We start from the raw sequence: 23,802 nt of genomic DNA, 5'->3' as shown, positions 1-23,802 counted from the left end.
CCGCAGTTTGCGCAATCAAGCGGGCTTCCCTATTAGCTTCAAGAGTTTCACAGTAAAAGTGCCAATCCAAAAAATTTCCAAGGAGTCGTATGATCTCATTCACTTTGAATCTGAAAGAGGGCCAAGCCTTTGGTCTATTGATAGCATTCACCAAAACTCTTCCTTCAAAGGCAAAGTGAACTTTGAAACACCCATGACTCATCATGCTTTCCAACGCCCACACTATACTCAAAAAATAAGCCTCGTCTTTTCGAAACAATCTAAACATCGTATGACATTTTAAAATGCATCTATTATTTACATTGTATATCCCATCGTCCAGCTGTATGTATATGAAATATCGTTATCTAGTATCATTCACAACTTTGTATAAAAATATATAAAATTAATTTACCATATAGTATCGCCCTTCACCATACAACCATATAAAATAAAATAGCTGAATTATATGGAGCCGCTTTTATGGTTATCCTAAAGAGGCAATATGTTCCCTTTTAGCCAACAGAAAAATGTCCTTTTGGAGATCAGAAGATCGATTTCGCTGAAGTAAGTTGTGACTAAAATGTTAATGCAAATAGTCAAAGAGTACATTTGTATTTATTAGTTTCCCAACGATAGTTGTTGCTGCATCTAATATTTTCGGTTAATTAATGATGCTAATCTTCATATTTCATTTAGAAAACAACAAGAAACTAATCCAGTATATATAGTAAGTCATTTTTTTGTTAAATATATTGTCTACACGCAGTCTAGATCAAGTATCATCTTAAATCTTACTAAACGATAATCTTTCCTTTTTTTTTGTTTTTGGATAAGAAAAACGATAATCTTTTCACTTTCACTTTCACTTTCCAGCACGCAGATATATTGGATATACTGGTAAATATTATACGTTTGACAAAACGAAAACAATTGTTAGGTGGTAGATCTTAGACTTTTAAACGCTGCAGGACCATTGCTATCAAAATATGTAAATGTATTTTTATATATCGTTAAATATCATAAGATAAGTGCAGTGCTTCTTTAGCTGTTTACAGTAGAATCCAAAACTATAAATAAAGTGACGAGACTTCTAATATATCCAAATGTAATAGTATAACATCAACCGCATAACATAATCTATAGATCCTATTACTAGAGAGTAAAGGGTAAAGACATAGTGGGACAAAGAGATACGTTTTGCGCGCGATGAGTTTATCTGTATATATTATCGACAATTTTTTTAATATATTTGATCATTTTATTTATACATATACAACATTTTTTGTTGTTATTATATAATTTTTTTCTGATGGGTCGGATCAATTTTTATTAAAAATTATAGAACTAAATTATAATTAATATATCATGGATTGATCGGATTGGACATTAAACAAATTATGACACAAAAATCTTTTTTTTCACCGAACACATTTTTGAAAAAAGTGAACAGTATTGTTTCCACAGTTAAATTATTTTGACTTTTATCTTCCATATGATATTGAAAGGTTTCAGATTAACCATTGAAATGATACATGTTATTTTAATGCTTTTAGTCGTATGCTTAAGAAAAACTTACATTTTTGTAATTTAAAGTTGTTTTAAAAAATTCAAAATATAACATATAAAAAATCTAACATATTAGAAAAATATAACATATAAGGTTTTCTCATTTTTTAAATTTAAAGTCATTTTACAAAATTCAAAATATAACATATAAGAAAAAATTTTATTTTTTTATTATATGGTTAATATGATTGTTTAATTTTTTTTATCAATATAAAATTAAACAAAAATGAAGAAATATGCAAAAATTGTTATTAAATCTTTATTATTCATAGTTATTAATTGGCATATATATGTTAATCATATTATGTAATTCCGTAACTTTTATTTAAAGAAAGAATATATGTTTTTTATATTTTGGATTAATATAATGTTCTTTAGTAATTGAATTTGAACCAACATTTTTTTAATTGAATCTTAAGCTGCCACATAACCTAAATTGACATCCTAACTAAATGACATTTAAGCAGAATCTCTTTTAAATTATTACAAATTTAATATTACAATTTTTTAAAGGATTTTCATATATTGACAAGATCATCCCTAGTGAATCTAAAATTCACTTTCATCATCAGTTACTTTAATTAATGAGAGTCACTTCTCACCGCTCCAATTTCTGACTGTCAAATTACATTTTCAAATCAAATTAATTAAGAAAACACGACTGCATGAACCGGCCAGTTTTTATTATATATAAGTGGGAGAAATTACGAGTTACCTTTTTTCCAAAAACCCTAAGAGCATGATTATCGCATAACTCTTAAACGGTTTTTTAATGATAATTTAATTATATAAATGTACTTTAGTGGAATTAAGAACTCTAATTAAGAAACTCCTATTTTGAGTAGTCCAACGGAAATTTTTTAATTAAAGGTTCTTAAAAAAATTAAGATAAAATTTATTTATTAAATAAAACATATTAAAAGATAACATTTAAAACATAGATTTAAAAAAAAACATAAAAATAAAGATTAGTACAATAAACGAGAATAATTTGAAATAAACATTTCGAATTCAGTTGTTGTCTTCATCACGTCCAAATTTACTGCATAAATGTTCAACCAAATCAGCTTTGAGTTGATGATACATTTGTCTATTAGGAATTATAATTCGAACACCCATCATATTGGAGAGAAGAATGTGAGCAAGAAAATAGAGAGAGGAATGTGAAAAAAAAGAAAAGAATTGATTGTGATTTATAAAGAGAATCAAGTGTGTTTGTGATTTATAAAGTGTCTGTGACACAAGAGAACAACTACAACTTCTCTTGTGATTTATAAATCACCCGTGACACAAGACGACAACAACAACACTTCTCTTGTGATTTATAAAGTGTTTGTGCCACAAGACAACAACTACAACATACACAAATATCTCGTGACACTACAACAGACACTCCAACACACACACACACACACACCTTTTCTGAGCCATTCTTGACGTTCTTTGAAGATAGAGTGAGTGATCCTGACATACGAACTAGACAACAAGACCTGCATTACAAGATAATTTTAAACATTTTAGCATGAACAAGATCAACATGAACATTTGAAACAATGAGAAAACAGAACAAGATCAACACCAGGAACATTAGACCCTTGCCCTCCGTATTCAGCTTCACCGAACGAATCTTTCCCACACAAGTAAACGTTTACACTATCACTTATCAGTATTGTACAGCCAGCACCAGCTGCTGCTTGGATGATTCTGATTCCCTGTAATGATCTGCACAACACACAGTAATAACAATTAACTCTCGAGAGCGTTGATAACACTTAAGAGGAAGTAGATAGAACAAAGATAAGGTTTCTTAAAACATATTACACAATCAACAAAGTACACAATCACCACAAGACACAAGTCCGTGATCCTTCCACTCCCAAGTCACTTTCTACCAACTTCATGCCTCGTGTTTTTTTAGAAACAACAACCAACTTATGTTTTTTTTAGAAACTGCAGCCAACTTCATGTCTCGTCTTGTGTCATGTTACCTGCTTAGAAAACAAGACCAAGCCACACATTTTTAACTTAACAGAACAACAACAAGAACAATTAACAGAACAACAAGAAGAAAATGTCACAGAACAAACTTAACTCGCTCTTTAACTTTCTTAGTAGGCAAGAACTGTTCAAAACAAAACAAAACACAACACATAATCAAACGTCTCATTACTGTGATTCTCCGAGTTAGCTAACGCTAAGAACTTACCAATTGGGTTGAGACAGTAGCCTTCGGGTCGGATCCTCCAGGGAAAACAGTCTCGACCACCATGACGGGGACGTTTTCACGAAGATGATCATCGGCGGCTTCGCCGCCGTCGGCTGCAGCGGCGGTTAAAGCCAGACCGAAAGCTACTGTACCGACGAGGTTGGGCCTAGCTGAGTCGTTCTCGTAGGTGCGAACGCAAGGAAGTGTCTTTCCGTCGGAGTTCTCCAATCTCTCCAAATTCCTCAACTTTCGATTGTCTCACGATCATTCACTCACCATACTCTTTTTGCAATCTCTTTAAACAACATTAGAAAAAATCTAGGTTTCAATCTCCAATAGATACGTATCGAACAATCAACAATCAAAAGGTTAATCTATGCCAATTTAATCTCATCAACGAAGATTTGCAAATAGATTCAACTAACGGTTAAAAATAATAATAATAAACAAAGACATCGATAAGAAAACGAAAATCTTACTAGTAAAAAAAGGTGAAAGACTCGGTGGCCGGAGAGAAACAGAACGCCGGCGATCAAGCGGGCGTCTCTGTCGCTTTTCTTTCGAGTCGAAGAACACGAGAGAAGAGGAGAGAAAGGAGAGAGAAGAGAGAAATGAGAGAAAAGAAAAACAAATTTCTAAATAACAGTCTGCTGACACGTGTATTAAGAAACTTCTCTATAATCGGTTGTCAAAACTCTGTATTGAGGATCGGTTACTTTAATTTTCTTTAATTTTGATTTAAATAAATGCCTACTTTTGTTTAAAACCTCTACTAAGAAATTGCGATAATGATGGTCTAAGAACACCATTAACCATAGGTGCTTAAGGGGTGCTTAGCGTTTTTTTAATTATAAAAAGTAGAAAGAGGAGAAGAAGAAGAAGAAGGAGGAGTGCTTAATTAGACTTTCGCGAACACGTGGCGGCCCGCGATTGGTCATTTTAAAAAAAAAAAAAATTCAGACAAAAAAAAAAAAGTTTTTTAGCACCCCACTTAAGCAACTTTAGGGTTAATGATGTCTTTAGAGCATTTCCAATGGCACATAATAATTTCTTCTAATTTTCACTATAAAATAGAATAACTCTATTATAGTATTGGATATACTCCAATGGTTCACTCTGTAATATAGTTAAATATATAGTAATGTTGTTTTTTTACTCTAAATATAGAGTAAAAAATAATATTATTTTATATTTCACTTTATTTTAGAGTAACTCTATTATAGAGTTAACTTTTGGAGTAAATTCAAATTTATAATAGAGTTAGTATGTTTTAGAGTGAAATACAGATAACGTTACCGTGTGCATTGGAGATGGTCTACTTAATTTCGAGTCATACGTAGTGAGGGGATTTATATAAGCGCCACGTTACTCATCAAAAAGTCACCCAATGGGTCCCACCATGATATTCACACGATGAAGACGTGGAGTCCATGAAACGACACCGTTGTAACACGAAAACTGAGTGGGCACCGTGTCCGTCTGGGACCCACATATTACCTTCTCCGACGAACCAAAAAAAAGAAGAAGAATCATATAGTTCCTTCTGTCTTCACATACCATCATCGTCTCTCAAATAATCAAAAACTCTCTCTCGTTCTCTTTCTCTACAAAGTCATTTTAATTTATTTTTAAAAATTCGATACCAGTGAATGGGCTCATATTCGTCGTCATCGCTTAATAACTCTCCGTTTGGAACAGAGCGTATGGTAACACCAGAATCTCCCACGAAAGATACTAATTCAGCTCCGATGCCTGTGAAAAACGACGGCGTTACGATCATTTCCAATTCCTTGTACTCATCGTCTCCTTCTGCGAAGAAAATCTTCGGTATTTTTTCTATCTCAATTTCTTATAATCGAGAGAGAGACCATCGTCTCTGTGTTTTGATCTCCAGATTTTATATTATCAATATTTTTGTAAATCAAGAATGATTAGTTCATGATGAATTGATGATACTGAATCTGACTGGGATAAAAAAAAAATCTGACTGGGGGTGGATGTGGGGTTTCTCAGATATTTTATATATAAAATTAAAAAGTTAATATTTTTGCTGATAATTTTATTTTAAATGTTCGTCCAATCCAATTCTCAGAATCGCCGAGTAAGAGTACAACATCGGTTCCGGTGGCGTCTCCGGCTGTGAAATCTCGGTGGTCGTTTTCCTCTTCAAAGAAAAGCTTCGGTATTTATTACAAAGATCTCTCTCTTTTTTTGAATTTAACTCATGTCCTGATTGGTCTTGGTCTTTGTCTGATGTTCAGTTTAGTTAAGTTATTGTCCGATCTAACGACACACTCTCTTATTACATCGACGCTCAACATAATTGCACATGTGGTGGAGGTTCCGTGTGATCGCAAACAAATTGTTATTATCTCAAATTATTATTCCATTAGTGGTTTTCTAAATTAATCAATTTGACTAATTGAGAGAGACTTTTATGTGATAAGATCATATCTCTGATTCGATTTCTTCCATTAATAGAATTAAAGTAAAAAAAAAAAATTTGATTCCCAAAAACAAAGACTTTCCCGAGACAACAGAGTTTTTTTTTTCTTTTGTTTCTTACAACGGGAAAAAAAGGTAACTTGAAAAGACAGAGAGCTATTTTGGTGAATTGTGTTTTAAAAAGTTGTCTACTTTAGCTGTGACCCAGATCTGAAATGAATGTGTAAAAGTATGGAAACACTCTTCTTGATCTTTGGTTCCATTGTTTTTCACGCTTTAATTTGAACAGGTGGTTTTTGAAAATTTATAAATTTTTACCCGGGAACTTTAGTATATTTCATATTTAATCTCTTTTTAGGCATTGCTTTGTAGTTTCCTCCAGATTCCATCTCCTCTGTTTTAAAGGGGTTTACACTTCTTCTTCTTGTAGTTCTTTGTCTTTTGGTCTGTTCTGTCTTAAGATGGTGTCTGAATCAAAAGGTTCGAAATACACATGTATGAATCACACACATTTACGTTCTTGTTCTAATGTTTTAATTTTATTCTACAGGAAGTAAAGATGAAACCTTTTTCGATACCCAGCAATGGCTACAATCCGACTCAGACGATGATTTCCACAGCGTTAATGGCGGTAGGATCTTTTTCTTTTTCTTTTTTTTCTTGTTGGATTTGACTAGTCAAGCTCCAGAATTTTGATTTTTATACATATTTACTCAGATTTCACTCCATCGCGTGGAAACACTCCCAAGAGCAGCTTCTCGGACAGACTTCCTCGCATCAACAACCTTATATTCCACGAGAAGAAGCCTTCTCGAGGCTCTTCTCCAGCGCCAAAACCGAGGAGGAAGAAGCTTGGTGATCTTTTCAGAGAAAGTATAAGAGAAGAACGAGAGGAAAGCTCTGGAGGGTCATCATCTCTCAGCTCTCCTTATCTCTCTGGTGAATTCAACAAGGCCGCCATTGAGGAGGACTCTAGCATAAAGGAAGAGAAGAAGAAGTCTAACTGGCAGCATCATCGTTGTCTTCCTGGTTTCTCTGCGTGTGGTGGAAGTTTCATGGAGAGGAGGAAGAAGATGAGCTCTGAAACTGGGGTTGTTGCTGTGAAATGAGATGCAGAGAGAGCAATATTGTGTATATGATAAAATGAGAAAGAGATCTCAGAGTAAAAAGCTCGTGTGAATTTTTACAAGTACTACTTCACTTGCTGTGATGAGAAGAAAATGAATCCCATAGTTGAAGAGATTATGTAAAAAAGAAGAGATGTTCTGGTGTGTTAATAAGTGGCTTTTGGATCTTTGGCTTGCTAAGTTTGAAAAAATCTTACCCTGGATTTTTGTGATATAAAACTTACCATGGTTAATGAACGTACAACAAATAGTTTTCATGTTCAATGGTGATAAAGAAATCTTCATTCTTGGAGTAGTTCTTATTAACCTTTAGACTAATTAAAACCAGTTTACTAGCTAGCCTTTTATATTTAAAATTAATTAGTTCAATGAAAAACACTAGAAGCCTAAAAAGGACACTAAAAGCTTTAGGTGAAAGTAGTTAACCACCTAAGGGTACAAGCTCTATTTATAAACCGGGTGGTTCTTAAATCTTGCTTGCATGTTAAGGCTGTTTTGGCTCCTTAACTTATTCGGCAATTCTGATGCAAACGTTCTACTTGAACACATAAAAATATCAAAAACAAACAGAATACAAATACCAATTTAAAGATATGACAACTACTAAAGATCTTAGCTTCGATTCAACTCCAAGCTTGTTTTTGTTTCTTTTCTTTCTAACTTTTATAACTTAAGCAACCAATGTCATGCTTTGCCATATATATATAAGCACTAGCAGTAGCTCAACTTAGTATTTCTAAACAGAGTTCAATTCATTAAAAACCAATGACAATGCAAGCAGCTCTTGTTATCCTGGTTTTCTCCGGTTTACTAGCAGTTAAGACAACTTTAGCAGCACAGCATGTGATAGGCGGGAGCCAAGGCTGGGAACAATCCGTTGACTTTGATTCTTGGTCGTCCGATAAATCTTTCAAAGTCGGCGATCAACTTGGTATGTTTTTCTCTAAATTCAATTTTCGTAAACCGACCGGTTCATGCTAACCAAACCGTTTTTTTTGTTCGTTCCTTGTAGTTTTTAAGTATTCCGGACTACACAGCGTTGTAGAGCTCGGAAGCGAAGCGGCATACAAGAGCTGTGACCTGGGAACACCTGTAAATTCCTTAAGCTCTGGAAACGACGTCGTTAAGCTTTCTAAAACCGGTACTCGTTATTTCGCATGTGGGACCCCAGGGCATTGCCAATCAGGCATGAAGGTTAAAGTCAACGTTGTCTCTGCTGACTCCACCGCCGTTCCATCTCCGGGTTCGGATTCAAGCTCCGATTCAGATTCGGGTTCCAGCACCGGCTCAGATTCGGGTTCGAGTACCGGCTCAGGTTCGCGTTCGAGTTCCGGTCAGGGGCTACGTGCTTCCATTGGATATATTTTAGCTGTGGGATCGTTGGTTATTGGACTTGTTTGGGCTTACTGAGAAAGGCTTTTGTATTGCATCAAAAACATTTCGGAGGCGAGAAAAATAATAATTTTGTGAGTTATAATCCGTATTTGTTGTATTTTCATCATTATGTATTTCGAATATTGCATTTGTGATTTTGTTCTTTTATCCGTATTTCTCAATTACTTTGGTTTCTCACCCTCTTCTTGTCCACTTGATTGGTCCGGTTGGAGTATTCTCTATTATGCCTTTTAATATGCCCACTTTTTAATAATATTATTCAGTCTGTTTAGTATTTTTATTTATTTTGTTCTTAATTAATTTTAGTACAGATAACATAAACCATACAAAATTCAGCGCAAGTTTTACATTAGTTTCCAGCTCACTTAAACTAACTAAACTAGAGCTTTATCCGTGAGGAGATTTGTTTAACATAATAGACATATTAAATTAATTTAATGATTGTACAAACATACGTAAGTTTGGACGTTTATTTGATTTATAATATATAACATTTATGATAGAGCGATGATTTTTAATTATTTACAATTTGTTGATTGCTCACAATGCAGTTGCATATAAAATCAATTAAAATGATATGTTATATAACATATTTGTCAATTAATATTTTTAACTTGAGTAACCATTTTTGTTGTATTTATTTATAAATTAAAACACCAATTATTATATTTAAAGAAATTTTCTAGGATATTCATTTTAAAGTTTTTGCCACAAAATAGTTCTTATTGAAGAAAATGACCAAAATAAGTTTTATTAAGGGGTAAAATATATTTTTATCATAAGATTAACTAATGTAGACTTCGAGTTTAGAGTTAAGGGGTAGAGTTTTGGGGATAGGGTTTCAATTTTAAAAAATAAAAATTAAAAATTTCAAAATTAAAAAGAGGCTGTTTTGGTCATTTTCCTTTTTAGGGCTATTTTTGTGACAAAAACTTAAAAATGGCTATATAATAGAATTTCCCTTATATCTATGTGTATTGATAAATATATTTTTCCTAAATAATTTATGTTTTAGTAAGATAGATAGATAGATATGTCTCTAAATTTTGTTACCAAATAAATTGTAATTCTATGTTCATTTTTGAGGAAAATATATTAAAATGAAATTTAAGCGTTGTATTTTTATAATTCAAATATACATGTGTGAATTATATTAATCATCAAATGATTTAACATATATTTTAATTTTCTATGTTTTAACAAAAACATTTATAGTTTATATTCTTTATGTGAAATTAAATAATAATATATATTAATATATAACATTCAAAGTTTGTAGTCACATTTAAATAAATTTGTTTAATTTATTGTAAAATTTGGTAGAGTATATTCGAGTAGAGGATAATTGTAATTTTTGTTGGTTAGATAATAATCTAATTAAAATGAATAATTTTTGGTTAATTAATTTTTAGTAGAAAATTTTAGTTAATTAATTAAGTTTAGTAAATTTTGATAGAAAAAAAAATCTAACAAAAAATTAATTAATTAATTAATAGTTATTAATTCTGTGGCATAATTTGGTAAATATTAAAGTGAAATAAAGGTTATTTTCAAAAGTTATTTCAGTTTTAATAATATAGATACAACATTTAGAGAGTGTATTCAATTAAAAGTTTTAGGTGATTTGTATTAAAAAGACTAATCATCTGTTATTGAAACGTGGATTTTAAAAAATACTTTAAAATCTAATGTTATTAAACTTGTCATTTCATGAAACATTCTCAAATTCACTGTTAATGAAAAAATTCAAGTTGGAGATTTTCGAGTGTTTCTAAAGTGTTTGAGAGATGTTTATTAATTATAAAAATGAAAATATAAACTTCTTAATTTTAGATGATATTTTAGAGTGATTTAACAAAATCAAACCAAATTCTCTAATTTTCCTAAAATTATCTTAAAACTCATTAAAAATCAAATCATTTTGATATACCCCTAGATATCTGATTCAAATAATATAGAAAAAGTCCTCTTTAATAAAACAAATAAATTTACTTTAAAATAGATGAATTTTTAAATTAGTAGATTCCTTCAAGTTTCTCCAAAAAAATGATTTAACAATACAAAAGTTTCAGATAAATCCTATTTAAAATATATTTGTTTTTTTTCTTCTGAAACATCTATTTAAAATAGATTAATATTTCAATGTAGCAGTCAGTCTCCTTCACGTTTCTGTCAATAAATACTTTTAAAAAGACGGAGGGAGTGAGAGACAAGTGGGGGCTGCCGTATTGTGGCATTGTGAAGAATCGTTTCGCCACTGATCACTACGGAACAATCGTTTTTTTTCCCTGAATCGTCGACTCTCGTTTTCTTCTCCGCAGACCTAATCGGAATTTCGCCGCGAATCCAATGCCTGAAGACTCTACGTCGATTGACTACGTCATGGAGAAGGCATCGGGGCCTCACTTCTCCGGTCTTCGCCTCGACGGCCTTCTCTCTTCTCCGTCCAAATCCACCAACTCTTCCCCTTCTCCCTTCCGTTCCGGCGTTCCATCTTTCTCCCAGATTTCCGATCCCGCCGCGCCTAATCAGCCTTTCGTCATCGGTGATTTTCGATTCTCCTTAGCGCTTTAATCCTGGCTTAGTCAATAGTCGAACTCGAGTATTATCTCTTTGTTTATTCAATTTTAAATGCTTCGAGTGAATTGTATCTTAGGTTTTTAGCTATGCAAAATCTTCTGTAGCATTTGTGGTTCCAATTTTAGAGATATGTGGATCCATATCAGTTTCTAGGGCTTGATTTTGTGTTTGTTTGAATTCTGTAGGAGTTACTGGTGGTACAGCTTCTGGTAAGACCACGGTGTGTGACATGATTATCCAGCAGCTTCATGATCATCGCATTGTTCTAGTTAACCAGGTTTGATTCTGAAGCCCTCCATTGTACTCAGTTATTCTCATGTATCACTCGCTAGGTTGGGAATATGATGTGCTGTGTATTTGATTAGGATTCCTTTTACCGTGGTCTGACATCTGAAGAACTGGAGCGTGCGCAAGAATACAACTTCGATCATCCTGGTTCTTCCTTTCATGTCTCTCTGATTGTTCTTTACTGATATTCAGCTCAGGACAAGTTGGTTAAATTTTCAAATATGTTTTTTTTTCTTCTCCAGATGCATTTGACACTGAACAGCTTTTGCATTGCATCGATACACTCAAGAGTGGGCAACCCTATCAAATTCCAATTTACGACTTCAAGACCCATCAACGTAAATCAGATGCTTTTCGCCAGGTGCATACCTCTTTAAATGTTATATTGCTGCGGTTATATGGTCAGCTTCTAATTCCATGTGGTTGGATCTTCGGATATTGTGTTTTGAAATGTTTATGTTTCAATGATACCCATATTTGCATCTTTTAAGAGTATTTTAGGCGTTGAGTTTATGAGGATTATCGTTTGTTAAACCAATCAGTGGGGTACTTTTGTTAGGTCAATGCTTGCGATGTCATAATTTTGGAAGGGATTCTAGTTTTTCATGACTCACGAGTTCGGGATCTGATGAATATGAAGATCTTCGTTGACACAGGTTGCCACCTTTACTCCAGGATAACTAGTTGCAGTGTATTTGTTTCTTTTCCTTTATTTGACCTTATTTTCTGGACAACTCGAAATGATATAGTGAGTACTGTATATTGTGATGGAAGTTGTCCACTCCCTGTTCTGTAGCTGATGATGCCCTTGACGGATTAACTCTGTTTCGCAATTTATTACTTGTTGACATTTAAAGACAGACATACTGTCTGCCTTGGGGGCTATATAATTAGCCAATTCTCCTTATAGTGCCTATAATCCTATCAAAGTTAAAAGTCCTGATCTTAGCTATTAATTGGTTACAGATGCTGATGTGAGGCTTGCTCGCAGAATCAGACGTGACACTGTTGAGAGGGGTAGGGATGTTGATTCTGTCCTTGAACAGGTTAGTCCTTGTTTCAGATTTTGGTGTAAAACTTGTCAGTCAGGTCAACATATCTAAGTTAGTGCTCTAATTGTGCTGAATACGAGACCAGGAACCACCACTTTATGGTCTTGGTTCAGTACTGAACAATTCATTGTTCCTTAGTTCCACTCTTTAGACTATTCTTATATATAACACTGCCATCTTCCGAGCTTCGTTCATTTCATAATTTTCTTGGTTTGAGGGTGTTATGTTCATTTGCAGTATGCAAAGTTTGTGAAGCCTGCGTTTGATGATTTTGTGCTGCCTTCAAAGAAATATGCCGATGTGATCATTCCTCGAGGAGGTGACAATCACGTTGCAGTTGATTTGATTGTGCAACATATCCACACAAAACTTGGGCAACATGATCTCTGCAAAATCTACCCAAATCTTTTTGTTATCCAATCGACATTTCAGGTAACTTCTGCCATTTTCCAGATATTTGATGCTTGATTCTGACTATAAGGCTGAAAACCATTTTCTCACTCTGAGATCATAATTGCAGATAAGAGGCATGCATACACTTATTCGAGAGAAGGACATATCAAAACATGACTTTGTGTTTTACTCAGATCGACTCATTCGTCTGGTAACCTTTTAATTCGTGCTTTCCTTTCAACGTATCAGCTTTTAAGTTTGTTATTATGATTGTTAGTGGATTCATTTCAGGTTGTAGAGCATGGTCTTGGCCATTTGCCATTCACTGAGAAACAAGTAGTTACTCCAACAGGTATAAGAGGAGAATGGCTTGAGCTGTAGCTATACTTTATAACTGTTTACTTTAAGATATTCATGGTTCTGAAAACTCGACTAACTAGTTCTTGAGATCCATTAGCATCTCTTTCGTCATGGATCTAGAAAGGTTGTTTGTGCATTATGGAAGTCAGAGAGAAAACCTAATGCTTTATGTGGCATTTACTGCTCGATTGCATCTCCATGATTTTAATTTCTTAATTTTCCCAAACCAGGATCTGTGTATAGCGGTGTTGATTTCTGCAAGAAACTTTGTGGGGTCTCAATCATTCGAAGGTGAGCGTTGAAAGGTCTTACATGTTTTGAAGTTTCCAGTTTGTTTACACCTTCAAAATGCGGGACAAAAGAAACGTGTATAACATCGGAAGCACACATTGTTTGTTTGCTCAAATGTCGAGTGAGTTCATTTCACATTTTATTCTCTTGGCTAAGGTTTTCTGTTTTGTACGCTCTACTAGTGGTGAAAGCATGGAAAACGCGTTACGTGCATGTTGTAAAGGGATCAAAATAGGGAAGATTCTTATTCATCGTGAAGGCGACAACGGAATGCAGGTTTGTTTGTGTGTGTGTTTTTTTTTCTAACACCTTTGACATCTTAAAAAGATGACATATCTTTTTTCCAAACAAAGAAACTTAAAAAAAAATCTTCCTTGCATATTAATCAGCTTATATATGAGAAGCTTCCAAGTGATATCTCCGAGCGCCATGTCCTGCTTCTAGATCCCGTTTTAGGCACAGGTACTTTCAGTTAGTTTTGTTCTCATGGTTTGAAGTGTACATTCTCTCAAAGGTTCATTGGATTTCTTGAAGGTAACTGTGCAAGTCAGGCGATAGAGCTACTCATACGTAAAGGAGTCCCTGAATCTCACATAATATTCCTCAATCTTATCTCGGTGAGTGTTGTGTTAAATCAGCCAAATGATACCTCATCACATAACTTGTTCTTACTCTTATCTCCCAGTCACAAACTCAGAATTGATTCCGCGTTCTGCAGGCTCCGGAAGGAATCCACTGCATCTGCAAACGGTTTCCGCTGTTGAAGATTGTGACATCGGAAATAGATCAGTGTCTGAATGAAGACTTTCGGGTTATACCAGGCTTGGGTGAATATGGCGATCGCTACTTTGGTACTGACGAGTAAAACTAGTTACTAATCTCTGGTTTCAAAATCCGGTGTAATGGTTGTTGTGTCTTTGTCTGCGGAAGCATAAAATTGCGACAATGTTATCAAAACATGAACCATAAAGGGAAATATTGTTTGTTTTTTTTTCTCTGACAGGAAAATCATTTGAAGTTTCTCGGTTTTGTCCATAGCTTGATTTCTTTACTAAACTATCAATCTGAATGTTGTCACAATCGAGCGTCAACCAAGGAAATTTACAGCTAAAAGTGTGACTTAGGCGTCATCCAAGGAAGTTCCTCCCCAACTAAACTATCGGCAATCATCTCCTCCGCCTCCGTAGCCAAATGTATCCTCAGCAAAGGCCTCCTTGCCGGAAGAACTGGCAACGGAGCCTCCCCACGTATAATTCTCACAGCTTCCTTCACCCTCGGCCGCTTATCACAGTCAGGATGCGAACATACCATCCCAACCATCAGCACTCTTTCCATTTCCTCTGCATCAAACTCTTCCTTTAGCATAACGTCAACACCATCCAAGACCTTCCCTTTCTCCCAGAGACTCCACATCAGGTCTATAAGTATTGACCCGTCATCTCCAACCGGTCTACGCCCCGTACACACCTCAAGAATCACCACACCGAAGCTGTAAACGTCGGATTTTTCGGAAGGTACACCTGTGTAAACGTATTCAGGTGCTAAGTAACCCATGGTACCTGCTGGGAGAGTAGCATTGCGTCCAGATAACATCGCACTATGCTCGTAAACCTCAGCTAACCCGAAATCACCTAGCTTTGCGTTGAACTCAGCGTCCAGCATTATGTTACAGGACTTGACATCACGGTGGATGATCTGTCTCTCGCATTCTTCGTGTAGATAAGTAAGCGCAGAGGCCACGCCGAGAATGATGTTCACCCTCTGCTTCCAAGAGAGGACTACGAATTCTTCTGACGGATCCGATGAAGGTTTCTTGTGAAGGAAGTCACTCAAGCTTCCATTAGGCAAGTACTCAAACACTAGAGCTGTCTCTGTTCCTTCGCTACACCAGCCCTGAAACTGAACTAGATTCTTGTGCCGCAAGTAACCCGTCATTGTAGTAAACTCCGTGGTGAAAGGGTTGCGGTTGCACTGTGGCCAGTGAGCCCGATCAAAACGCTTAACAGCCACGGATCCAACCGTAGGAATGGAGCCTCTATACACAGTTGCTGAAGCTCCATGACCCACGATCGTGTTCTCGTTGAACCCTGAAGTTGCAGACTTTATCTCAGCCAAGGATAGCCTTCCCGGGACCCTGTTCAGCCCTACTCCTTCACAAACAATCCTCTTCTTGCCTCGAATCAACGAGTAAGCAATAAACGCAGTGAGAACAACAACAGCAGCTAAACCAGGTAAGAGACTCCAGAAAGGGATCCTTAACCCAACAACTGAAACCCTAACATCCAAACCATAACGGTGGCGAACATTCCTAGGATTCTCAAAGCAGACCAACCAGTCGTCATCTTCTTGAACCGCGTCAGGGTGAGACCCAAACGTTCTAAATTTCCACCTCTCCACGATATGAAACGCCGAACCAAGTGCGTTAGAAGCAGAGAAGCCGACGTGCATGTACTCTCTAAACTTCCCGGCGAGATCAACCTGTGCTGCTAAAACCGGACTCTTGGGCTTAACCCGTGAGTACCCAACCCAAACTCTGATGAGTTTCAGAACGTCACTATACTCAATCCAAACCATCATCTCTCTCCCGCTCTTAAGATCAATCCCTTTCGAAACCGCGTCGACGGACGCGACGGAGACGATTGAGTTCACGTCGATTCCGACGTGGTTATCGTTGATATCTCCGTGACTCGGGTCGAAAGCTGTATCGAACTCGACGGCTACGAAGGAGCCGTGCGGGTCTAGAGCCGGGTCGGGGAGACCCAAGAAGCCGTTGGAGAAGGTGAAAGAATCGGCGTTTGAGGCGATCAAGAAGGCGAAGCCGTCGCCGAAGGGGCAAGAAGGGGAGGCGATGATGGTGAAGGAGAAGCGGCAGGAGAAAGAAGCGGTAGTGTTGGTGGAGGGTTCTAGGAACTTGATCGGGTAGACGTAGAGGGCGCGTCCGATGCCGGAGGAGGAGCAGTTTCGCGGCGAGGGTGAGGGGAAACAGGGCTGTTGCTGGGTGAGGGAGATGGTGTGGCCGCGGAAGAAGGCGTCGCCGTAGAGGGTTAGGTTGGGTTGCGACGGAGAGAAACGGAGAGAAAGGGCGGGAAAATCTTGGGTGAGAAGGAGAATGAGGTAGAAGAAGAAGAAGAAGAAGAGAAACGGATTCATCTCTGTTCTTGAGACGGTGAGCCTCTGTTTCTGAGGAAGTAGGGAGTGAGAGTGTGTTATTCAACTGGGCCGGATCGTGCATCGGGTTAAGAGTCGGGTCGGGTCTTTTTAATTTGGTTTAATACGAACCGGGAAGAGTTTATTTTATTTTATTTTTTACTTTATCCATTCCCGGCGAGAGTGAAGCAGCGATGCATTCGTCGACGCTTTTCTCCTTCGGCGCTCGTTATCCAATCATAACCTGCCGCGTGTCACCTCCGGCTTCGCCTCCCGTCGCTTCTCTTTCTCTCCCTTCAAGCTCCTCCGACTCGCTAGCTTGCTCCCTGCAGTGCCCTCATTTCCAGTCGTACGCTCTTCTCGCCGATGATTCTTGTTATCTCTTAGTTTTCATTGATTTCAGTGATAATTGATTCGACGTGGGCTTAAATTTCGCGACTCTGAGGTTCGCAGGTGCTCAGGTTGCACGCATGAGCTCAATCTCCAACGTCCGGCTGTCGTCGACGAAGCTTCAGGCTTCTTCAAGCGTTACGGCGTCGAAGATTTCACTTTCGATAGTTGTAGACTGGTTAGTCCAATATGAGATCTTCTGGTGATTTCTTTTTTTTTTCTTTTTCTGAATTGCCTGCTTCTTTGTGTGGCAGTGGGGATGGCGGTGCCGAGCTAAGCTAGCCGTTCGTGGCACGTCGGATAATGCATTGATAGGGTTGTACCAAGAGGGAACTCACTCCGTTGTAGATATTCCTGAATGTAAAGGTAATTTCAATAACTTTATGATTTTTATAAGTTGTTGATGATGGTTTTGACTAGGTTGATTTTTATTTTATTTTTGCAGCTCATCATCCTAATATTAATGCTGCCATCGAGTTACTGAGAGAAGGTATTGTTTCTTAATTTGTTCTATGGTTCAGAAGAACTGGAGATTGATTTTGTTTACTATACTTTTAAGGTATTAAGGTGTTCGATGTCGTGCCATTTGATGAGGATCAGGGCACTGGGGACTTACGATATGTTCAGGTGATTATATTAGTGCCAGTGGTATAACATTTGGTGTGTATATGATTGTTCCAATCTGGTGATGAGGTTTTTCTATAGATGGCTGTTACGACGCACAGTACATCACTTCGTGCCCCAGAGAGATACAAAAATGGTTTGACAGTTTTCTTTCTTCTTTGTAGTATCTTTGATTAAATGAGATTGAAAGAAGATTTGCTGAGTATTAATCTTGGTTTCAGGAAAAGTGCAGGTGTCCCTGGTCTGGAACTCGAGAAATGAGAAATCTCATAACGCAGATAAGTTGCAAGCTTTGTCCAGCGTGAGTTTTTCTTGATTCCTTTCTCTCGTTCCACTTAACTGTTCTGCTGGTTTTTCACTTATTTCGTTTCTCATTTGCAGTTCCTGTGGAGAAAGGGTGGACCCAATTGCAAGTTTCACCTGATCCATTCTGTCTGGGCTAACTTTCAGACGTCAACCAACAATGTGAGTCAGAGAACAATATTTTCTTATGCTTGGGCCAAAGATCCAAAAAAAATTCAGTGTTAGCTTTTGTTCTGGCATAATGTTGTGAACTGGAAGATTTTCTGCCTAAATGTGTTACTTTCTTTTTGTTCGTTCAATTGCTTAACATCAAACTTATTCATTGCGTTTGTCTTTAGATAATCTTTGGAAACAGATGGAGACATCTTTTAGGTGAGAGAGATTTCTGGGAACACGTTGGAGGAATTGACATATCCTTGGATCCTTCCAGTTTTGGCCAAGCAAACACACGGGTGAGCATGCAGATTTAAAGTTTTTTTTTGGTCAAGTAGAGCGGGGAGTAGTTCAGCAGCAGATTTAATATATGCTTGTTTGACTTAAGTTTTATGACGGCTGTAGTAAGTGCTGTATGAGTACTAATATATCCAGGCTTGAATATATCCAATGCTTTGTGTCAGGCTTTTGATAGCTTGCTTTGGAAACTACATAAGTATGTTCCTGGCGGATCATCTGTTGCTGATCTATACGCAGGAGCCGGGGTAATTGGATTATCGTTAGCTACATCGAGGAAATGCAGGCAAGAACATACATTTAAGAAGATTGTGTATATATGTTCATGTTGATAAAGATTGACCCCAACTTTAAACTTTATCTTGATTTCAGTTCTGTCAAATGCATTGAGGTTAACAAAGAAGCTAGGCTGTCTTTTGAGAAAACAATCCAGAGGTTGCCAAACTCGCTGAATTGCAGCATCACTTGGCACCATGCAGATGCTTCAGTTGTCAGTACTGTTTGCTTTTAGCTAAATAAAATTCAAAATTTTGTTTTGACACTTCTAATGATGTGTGTTTACCTTGTATACAAATTTCTACAGAACCCACTTTCGTGGATTATAGGAACAGATGTAGTCGTGGTGGATCCTCCAAGGAGAGGTCTGGATGCTTCTCTCCGTCAGATTTTGGAGTCTGTTCCCTCCATTGAGAAAAGAATGAGGTCTTCGTCACAGAGGTTATTCAACTTCTTCTAAAAAAACTTTTGACTTTGCTTCCAAAGACCAACATGAAAACTCAAAAGCTAGATCTTTATGGACATGTTGGTTTTCTCTTCTTTCAGTACAAGCTCGAATGCAAAAGAGGAGAAGAGGCCGTGGATATTAAGAGCAAGGGAACTTTCAGTTCAAGCTGGTAACAAGCTGACCCCTGAGGAGAGCAATACTCTACCGCAAAGACTCATTTATATAAGCTGTGGTTGGGAAAGCTTCAAGGAGGTACTAGAGACAATCACGGATACCACCTCTATACTACCAATAAACTCTGCCTCTTTTTGATTCTTTCTAACTCTTAAACAATTGTTTAGGATTGCAAGTCGTTGTTATCTAGCAGAGCATGGGAGCTGGAAAAAGCACATGGCTTTAACTTCTTTCCCGGAACTGACAGGTAATCAGTTCGTAAGTAACAAAAACTACTTTATGTTTTATGTTCCAGTAAATGCTTACTTTACAATTGGTGTTTTCAGCATTGAAGTCTTGGCCGTATTCAAGAGAAGGGTTGTGATGAAGAAAAAGAAGAAATCGGGAGTAAAGAAAGTGGGATTAAAGAAAGTGCGTGCTAAGTAGTTAATCTCTGTAGCCCGATTGAACTTCAAAAGTCCAGGAGACCATGTAGTGGATGAAAAAACAATTTTGATATGTTCCTTTTAAACAGGAGATATGGTTCTTCACTCACTGTGATTTTACAAGTATTAAAAGAGATCTGTGCAATACAAGTCTGTTTGGTATGAAGAAAAAAGTGCAAAACTGGACAGAAACATCTTCAAGAATGGGAAGAAAACAACATAGCTGCAAAGCCATTTTTACAGACAACAGGTAAAACAAATTTAGTACCGATTCAGTGTGCTTTTCTACCTTTGGATTTTTCCAAGTGAGGAAAAGCTTGTAGAATGTTGCATGCCCTTAGATCCTGCCTGGTTAAGATCCCTACCACAGGAGACCTCTGCAAACGATTTAGTTAGTTTCATTAGAGTTGTTAATAGGCTTTATGGGTGAAAGTATAAGAGAGTGAAAAAGCATATTGACTCACTCCTGAGGCTTGAATCCTGGGAACAATAAGCAAATGTCGGAGTCCCACTTGCCGGAACAGCACCAAAGCCTTGGCCACAGACATGTTCTCCATGACTGTGTAAGGTGTTGTGTTGGTGAGAGGATGGAGATCAACATACATTTGCATTTCAGAGCTTGTGATGGCCACATCGTCAAAGTTGTCTTCTCTCTCAGCCAATTCATCCCATGGAAACTTCTCCCTGACCTCCCACTCCTCCGTTCTTCTCTTCTCCGTCAAGAACCATCTCTTTTTCAGCACTTTAACTAGGTGAGCTCTCAGGATCAACCCGTGAAGCTCTATAGCCCCAGTCCCTAGACCCACTTGAGGAGGTACTTCTGCTTCATCTAAAACAGGGAACGCATTATGCGTCGTGTTCCTTAGCACATCAACAATCTTAGCAACCTTTTCTACACCTTGCAGTGTTACAACCGGAGGCTTAGCATCACCAAGCTCACCAACGGAGAGGTTCCTCATCCACGGCTCCGGATTCGCTTCCAAGAAAGGTAACCCCTTAAGATGCAGTATGATATCATAGATACTTGGGTTAAAGCTGTCTCCCACAGTTTTGGCAATAAGAAGCACAATCATTGTAATGGGAAGCAAAAGAAGGTTGTTGGTAAGTTCAAGGAATATAACACAGAGTGACACAGTCATTCTCATGGATCCAGCCATGAGCGAAGCTGCGCCAAGGACAGCGTAAAGCCCTTGGTCAATGCTAGTGTAAGATCCCATCAACCCACCAAGCATTCTTCCATACGCAGAACCCATGAGGATGATAGGGAGGAAGAGACCAGACGGCGTTGCGATACCAAATGTGAAAAGCCCCAAGATGCAGTAGAGCACAAAGAATATCCAAAGGGAGCCCATGCTGAACTCATTAGGAGTGTTGGAAGAGAAGATGTTCCTGACAGCATCGTCGTTGGTGGTGAGAAGCAGAGTAGCTAGATCACTGTAGTAACCTTTTGGGCAATGGAACTGTTTGAAGTTCCCTGATCTACCATTCGTTGGGCATCTCTCTTCTATGGAGGGGTCACAAGGCGTGCATTTGGCCAAGAAAGGAAGACCGTAGAGACAAACCGATGTGAAGAGAGATACAGTAAGAGCAAGAAGCACCTTATGGATCTTACCCTTCCTGCAAAAAGACCAAACAAAGGTAAGTAATTAAGCACCTTGTAGAGTTTGCACTATGTTTCAAGCATTTCGAAAACTTAACTGGTTGATGAGATTGTAAAGCCTGAGAACTTTATGGAGAAAGTGATTGTAGAGACTCCCAAGAACTCCACCAATGACACCAATCAACATGACAGGGATTATATCAGTCGCATGGTAAGTATAAGTAACGTGACTGACATCAAACATGATAAGCCCTCCTCTTCCAAACAATCCACACTTGCCTGAGTTGCATATCTCTATGAACGCCCTTAGTACAACCACAACAACCGCTGTGCTGAAGAAAGTCCGCCACAACAAGGCGCTTCTCCACCAAGTGGCGACTTCCTCAAGGGCGAAAAGCACACCTCCAACAGGTGACCTGAAGGCTGCGCACACTCCAGCTGCCGAGCCACACGTTATTAAATCCCTTCGGTCTCTGTCGTTGTTGAAGTAACGAAGCCACCGCCACTTTAACCGGTGGTTGTCTGGTCCGCCTTGCCCAAGCAATGAAGCTATGCAGGTTCCTATGTGAACTAGAGGACCTTCTTTGCCTAGATCAAGTCCAGCTGCAACCGCTCCAATGCTTCCAATGATCTATCATACCATGAGTTAAATAATCAAACTTAACACATGAATCTCCTTTAAAAAAGTTCAGAAAACAAACCTTAACGATCATAGTGGTAGCACCAAACATGTTTGGAGTGTCGATGCCATTAAGGTAAGCTTTGATCTCAGGAATGCCAGGACCAGCAGCCGTGGGAGCAAAGCATACACAAAGCACAGTCGCAACCAACGTCAGCCCTAGATTCCCCCCAGCAAAGACCATCAGACCTGTTACATACCTGTTCCCCGACAAGACTTTTATCATTAGATGAAGCTTTGAATTTTGGATGTGGGTGCTGATTACCTTTCTTGGGCGAGGAAGTGACCAACTGCCAAAAGCTTGTAGCCAGCAATGTTTTCGACGGCTAAGTTGATGAGAGTGGCGATAAGACCAGTGAATAGACCGATAAGACAAGCGAATGTCCATTTCAAGAATATGTATTGAAGCACTTGTGTCTTTGATCTTTTTCTCCAATCATGTTTAAACAAATCGTTCTCGTTTATTCTGCCAATATTTCATTAAAAACATTATTAAGAAACTGAGACCAGGAAATCAAAATTAAGCAGAGAAGAAGACATACTCATAGTCCAAGCTCTCGATGTGAGAAACCTTTGTACCGACCAAAGCAAGTGGAGTTGAAGATAGTGTTCGGTTAGCCTTAACCAGAGGCTGGTTCAGTGTGTTGCTCTCTGGGTCTCCTTGCTCTTCATCTTCTCCATTGTAGTTACAACTATTAACAATCTGGTGTAAATCTTCTTCCATAAGTCTTTCTTTCTCTCTATCAGATAAAGAAGAAACTGGCTTTGGTCGGAAACTCAGCAACAGAACTGTTTTAAGGTTCTTGGAGAGCTTTCTCTGTTAAAGAAAGCACTTCTTGGTGTTTTTCTTTTGTTTTAGTTATTTATTTTTTTCATGCAAATTGGTTTTTCCGCTTTTTTTCTTTGTTTTTGCTTTCTACAAAGTTTTATACTTGTACATGTGTATACATACGCACATGTAGAAGCAGATGTAGTTTTGAATCTTTGTTAGACGACGTTTATATGAGCGTTTATTTATTATTCTTTGTGAAAGGGCAACGAATATGTAGATATATGTAACTCATACATATGCTACACTACAAGATGAGACAATGATTGGCCACTTAATTATATGTCTACAAAATAAATTAAAGAGAAGGTAAGCGAACGGTGAGTTTATACGTATAACGAAGGTGATATGTATAACAAAACAAAAACAAAGAACGTAGGGATATGATATTACCAAAAAAAAACGTAGGGATGTGACTTCTTGACTCGCGGCCTAGTTTGTATATCCATAGATAAAAGAAATGGCTAACTAAATATTTTTATAAAGACTAGCAGTTTATCAGATTTCTTTAGATAAAAGAAAATAAGATTTATTTTGACTAGAAATATAATACTTTATGTGTTCAGTAGTAATGTTTATTTATTTATTTTATAAGATGTTTTACAAGTTTCTATACTTATGGTATTTAAAATTATAGAATCTTTAATTTTCATGATTAATTGAATTCTGTATTTAACTAATTATATAATAATCTATTTTTTGAGTTTTTATTTAGAACGTATTTGTATACTTTGGAAAAAGGAGTAATAGTTATATGATCCAGACGGTTTTG

General features: G+C 37.3%; 6 protein-coding genes and 1 long non-coding RNA gene across 8 annotated transcripts; 4 read left to right on the top strand and 3 right to left on the bottom strand.

The window, feature by feature from the left end:
- Positions 1-2,716: 2,716 nt before the first annotated feature.
- Positions 2,717-4,985, bottom strand: LOC106374877. 2 transcript variants are annotated; one of them, XR_001275130.3, is made up of 6 exons: positions 4,234-4,985; positions 3,755-4,049; positions 3,641-3,670; positions 3,370-3,536; positions 3,128-3,270; positions 2,717-3,038 (listed from the first exon to the last, which is right to left on the bottom strand). It is a non-coding gene; the product is annotated as an uncharacterized LOC106374877 (long non-coding RNA). The 2 variants fall into 2 exon arrangements; XR_007325901.1 differs by having other exon boundaries at positions 3,128-3,536.
- Positions 4,986-5,141: 156 nt separating this feature from the next.
- Positions 5,142-7,493, top strand: BNAC07G24080D (uncharacterized protein At3g27210). Its single transcript, XM_013817102.3, has 4 exons — positions 5,142-5,581; positions 5,847-5,936; positions 6,750-6,830; positions 6,917-7,493. Exons 1-4 carry the CDS (start codon positions 5,404-5,406, stop codon positions 7,306-7,308), a joined length of 741 nt encoding a protein of 246 aa, XP_013672556.1. The 5' UTR covers positions 5,142-5,403; the 3' UTR covers positions 7,309-7,493.
- Positions 7,494-7,987: 494 nt separating this feature from the next.
- LOC106374878 (mavicyanin-like) lies at positions 7,988-8,995 on the top strand. Its single transcript, XM_013814804.3, has 2 exons — positions 7,988-8,257; positions 8,339-8,995. The coding sequence occupies exons 1-2, from the start codon at positions 8,092-8,094 to the stop codon at positions 8,734-8,736; spliced, it is 564 nt and encodes a 187-aa protein (XP_013670258.1). The 5' UTR covers positions 7,988-8,091; the 3' UTR covers positions 8,737-8,995.
- A 1,891-nt stretch (positions 8,996-10,886) lies between these two features.
- Positions 10,887-14,706, top strand: LOC106376960 (uridine/cytidine kinase UKL1, chloroplastic). Its single transcript, XM_013817103.3, has 14 exons — positions 10,887-11,266; positions 11,487-11,578; positions 11,667-11,736; positions 11,832-11,950; positions 12,149-12,245; positions 12,556-12,635; positions 12,879-13,073; positions 13,162-13,245; positions 13,326-13,386; positions 13,625-13,685; positions 13,868-13,961; positions 14,075-14,147; positions 14,220-14,302; positions 14,404-14,706. Exons 1-14 carry the CDS (start codon positions 11,071-11,073, stop codon positions 14,548-14,550), a joined length of 1,452 nt encoding a protein of 483 aa, XP_013672557.1. The 5' UTR covers positions 10,887-11,070; the 3' UTR covers positions 14,551-14,706.
- Positions 14,707-14,712: 6 nt separating this feature from the next.
- On the bottom strand, positions 14,713-16,929 carry LOC106350886 (L-type lectin-domain containing receptor kinase S.6). Its single transcript, XM_013790721.3, has one exon. It carries the CDS (start codon positions 16,833-16,835, stop codon positions 14,793-14,795), a length of 2,043 nt encoding a protein of 680 aa, XP_013646175.2. The 5' UTR covers positions 16,836-16,929; the 3' UTR covers positions 14,713-14,792.
- Positions 16,930-16,959: 30 nt separating this feature from the next.
- Positions 16,960-20,072, top strand: LOC106376963 (uncharacterized RNA methyltransferase pc1998). Its single transcript, XM_013817107.3, has 15 exons — positions 16,960-17,181; positions 17,286-17,400; positions 17,477-17,588; positions 17,668-17,712; positions 17,782-17,849; positions 17,928-17,982; positions 18,068-18,147; positions 18,228-18,311; positions 18,488-18,601; positions 18,767-18,885; positions 18,972-19,089; positions 19,183-19,316; positions 19,422-19,575; positions 19,665-19,744; positions 19,824-20,072. The coding sequence occupies exons 1-15, from the start codon at positions 17,027-17,029 to the stop codon at positions 19,921-19,923; spliced, it is 1,533 nt and encodes a 510-aa protein (XP_013672561.1). The 5' UTR covers positions 16,960-17,026; the 3' UTR covers positions 19,924-20,072.
- LOC106376961 (chloride channel protein CLC-b) lies at positions 19,973-23,185 on the bottom strand. The gene is made up of 6 exons (XM_013817104.3): positions 22,744-23,185; positions 22,467-22,667; positions 22,224-22,401; positions 21,621-22,153; positions 20,387-21,539; positions 19,973-20,299 (listed from the first exon to the last, which is right to left on the bottom strand). Exons 1-6 carry the CDS (start codon positions 22,923-22,925, stop codon positions 20,195-20,197), a joined length of 2,352 nt encoding a protein of 783 aa, XP_013672558.1. The 5' UTR covers positions 22,926-23,185; the 3' UTR covers positions 19,973-20,194.
- Between the last annotated feature and the right edge of the window lie 617 nt (positions 23,186-23,802).

The sequence above is a fragment of the Brassica napus genome, chromosome C7, assembly GCF_020379485.1.
Source record: "Brassica napus cultivar Da-Ae chromosome C7, Da-Ae, whole genome shotgun sequence".
Taxonomy (NCBI): Eukaryota; Viridiplantae; Streptophyta; class Magnoliopsida; order Brassicales; family Brassicaceae; genus Brassica; species Brassica napus.
This window is presented reverse-complemented; position numbering and strand designations above follow the sequence as displayed.

Excerpts from the sequence above, each read along its gene's own strand:
- BNAC07G24080D (XM_013817102.3), top strand. The coding sequence starts at position 5,404 with ATGGGCTCATATTCGTCGTCATCGCTTAATAACTCTCCGTTTGGAACA. Across the intron at positions 5,582-5,846 it reads TTCTGCGAAGAAAATCTTCG|AATCGCCGAGTAAGAGTACA; the intron begins GTATTTTTTCTA and ends TCCAATTCTCAG. Across the intron at positions 5,937-6,749 it reads CTCTTCAAAGAAAAGCTTCG|GAAGTAAAGATGAAACCTTT; the intron begins GTATTTATTACA and ends TTTATTCTACAG.
- LOC106374878 (XM_013814804.3), top strand. The coding sequence starts at position 8,092 with ATGACAATGCAAGCAGCTCTTGTTATCCTGGTTTTCTCCGGTTTACTA. Across the intron at positions 8,258-8,338 it reads CAAAGTCGGCGATCAACTTG|TTTTTAAGTATTCCGGACTA; the intron begins GTATGTTTTTCT and ends CGTTCCTTGTAG.
- LOC106376960 (XM_013817103.3), top strand. The coding sequence starts at position 11,071 with ATGCCTGAAGACTCTACGTCGATTGACTACGTCATGGAGAAGGCATCG. Across the intron at positions 12,636-12,878 it reads TTGATTCTGTCCTTGAACAG|TATGCAAAGTTTGTGAAGCC; the intron begins GTTAGTCCTTGT and ends GTTCATTTGCAG. Across the intron at positions 13,962-14,074 it reads AAGGCGACAACGGAATGCAG|CTTATATATGAGAAGCTTCC; the intron begins GTTTGTTTGTGT and ends CATATTAATCAG.
- LOC106350886 (XM_013790721.3), bottom strand. The coding sequence starts at position 16,835 with ATGAATCCGTTTCTCTTCTTCTTCTTCTTCTTCTACCTCATTCTCCTT.
- LOC106376963 (XM_013817107.3), top strand. The coding sequence starts at position 17,027 with ATGCATTCGTCGACGCTTTTCTCCTTCGGCGCTCGTTATCCAATCATA. Across the intron at positions 19,090-19,182 it reads ACCATGCAGATGCTTCAGTT|AACCCACTTTCGTGGATTAT; the intron begins GTCAGTACTGTT and ends AAATTTCTACAG. Across the intron at positions 19,576-19,664 it reads GTTGGGAAAGCTTCAAGGAG|GATTGCAAGTCGTTGTTATC; the intron begins GTACTAGAGACA and ends ACAATTGTTTAG.
- LOC106376961 (XM_013817104.3), bottom strand. The coding sequence starts at position 22,925 with ATGGAAGAAGATTTACACCAGATTGTTAATAGTTGTAACTACAATGGA. Across the intron at positions 22,402-22,466 it reads CACTTCCTCGCCCAAGAAAG|GTATGTAACAGGTCTGATGG; the intron begins GTAATCAGCACC and ends GTCGGGGAACAG. Across the intron at positions 22,154-22,223 it reads CTACCACTATGATCGTTAAG|ATCATTGGAAGCATTGGAGC; the intron begins GTTTGTTTTCTG and ends ATGGTATGATAG.